The 1,994-nt window shown below is 43.1% G+C and overlaps 1 protein-coding gene across 1 annotated transcript; it reads right to left on the reverse strand.

The window, feature by feature from the left end:
* Window positions 1–405: 405 nt before the first annotated feature.
* HELRODRAFT_181317 (hypothetical protein) lies at window positions 406–1,536 on the reverse strand (the record flags this gene model as incomplete). Its single annotated transcript, XM_009031134.1, has 2 exons — window positions 406–601; window positions 1,148–1,536. 2 exons carry the CDS (start codon window positions 1,534–1,536, stop codon window positions 406–408), a joined length of 585 nt encoding a protein of 194 aa, XP_009029382.1.
* Window positions 1,537–1,994: the final 458 nt, after the last annotated feature.

Genomic DNA, 1,994 nt, shown 5'->3' on the forward strand with positions numbered 1-1,994 from the left:
GAGCAATTTATGGACTGAAAACAAACAGTGTAAAGAGCCACGATGAAATTGAGAATTTTATTTAAAAACGAAACTGTGCATTATAATACTAATAGTAGTTTACAAATGACATTCGTTCGTACATCATACAAACATACATATATGCTTGCATACATACATACATACATACATACATACATACATACATACATACATACATACATACATACATACATATATACATACATCATACATACATACATACATACATACATACGTACATACATGCATGCATACATACATACATACGTACATACATACATACTGCTAAAGTTTATTTCAGGTGCCACATGCGCTGGCTGGAATACCCAGAGTTGGTGCATCAGAACTGAGTTTTTTAGGCACACCCTTGGTCTAGGGCGATTATCAAATAAAGTTTTTTAACCAAAAGCTCTCTGAGCTTAAATTCGTCCTGGGTCGTGTTTCCTGTCTTTCGGCCCATGATGCCTTGACTATTATCCGCAATGCCCTCAGTTTGCCCAAATTGATGTACTTCCTGCGTACATCTAAACACATTGACCCTTCTAAATTGGGCGAATTTGACAGAGCCCTGCGCACCGCCCTGTCGTCGATTTGCAATGTTCAAGTGACCGACAGTGGTTGGTCCCAGGCTCAACTGCCGGTGCGATTTGGTGGGCTGGGGTTGCTTAGCGTGGTTCAGCTGGCTCCCGTTGTTTATAATTCTTCTGCCGCTGCCACTCTCGACCTGCAGTTTTCCCTGCTCTACCGGTTTTTTCGTTGCCGCGATATTCTTCCCCCAGTGTCCACCCCGGGGGACCGTACGCACGTCCAAATTTTGAACGAAGAATATAAAAAAATCTTTCAAAATTTGTTGTCTTTATGCGGCGACGACTTTTCCACCGCTCGTTTGTTGGCCATGTCCAGCGTTGCCAGCTGTGGGTGGTTGAGATCGTGGCCCAACACCTCTGTGGGCACCAGGCTTGACGACGAGTCTGTGAGATTTGCCATTGGCTTCAGACTTGGCCTGGTCATTCAGAATAAATACAGGTGCCGATGTGGCGCAGGGGCGGACGAGTTTGGGCACCACGGTTTGGTTTGTCGCCTGGGTGGGGGCCGTCAACTACGTCACTCAGCGCTAAACGAATACATTTGTTGGCTCTTCTCCAAGGCTTCAATCCCGGTTCTCAAGGAACCATCCGGCATTTCTGCGCATGACGGTAGGCGCCCGGACGCATGCACACTAATACCTTGGAGAGCCGGCAGATGTTTGGCGTGGGATGTTACGGTCCCTGGCACCCTCGCCGAACGATACGTAAACCTGACAAGTAAAGAATGCGGTTTGGCCGCGGCCAGGGCAGCGGACGAGAAAATGAAAAAATATGGGAACGCCCTCCCCTCGATGGAATTCTTGCCAATATGTTTCGAGGTTCTTGGCCCGATGGACCCCAACACCCTTAAATTTTTTAAGACAATATGTAAAATGATCAGCGTCAGATCAGGCGACAGCAGGGAACTGTTTTTCGCAACAAACCACATTTCGTGCTTGTTGCAGCGGTTCCTGCGTGTCTGTGTGCTTGAAAATATCCAACTGAATGCCGACATGTGCAATTAACGACAAATCAAAGTGTTAATCCATTTGTTACTTGATGTTTGACGGTTCAGTGTCACTCATCATGTTTTGGTTTTAACATACATACGTACATACATACATACATACATGCATACATACATACATACATACATACATACATACATACATACATACATACATACATACATACATACATACATACATACATACATACATACATACATACATACATACATACATACATACATACATACATACATACATACATACATACATACATACATACATACATACATACATACATACATACATACATACATACATACATACATGCATACATACATACATACATACATGCATACATACATACATACATACATAGATATAACATTTGACGTTTAAC

This window comes from Helobdella robusta (genome assembly GCF_000326865.2).
Source record: "Helobdella robusta unplaced genomic scaffold HELROscaffold_70, whole genome shotgun sequence".
Classification (NCBI taxonomy): domain Eukaryota; kingdom Metazoa; phylum Annelida; class Clitellata; order Rhynchobdellida; family Glossiphoniidae; genus Helobdella; species Helobdella robusta.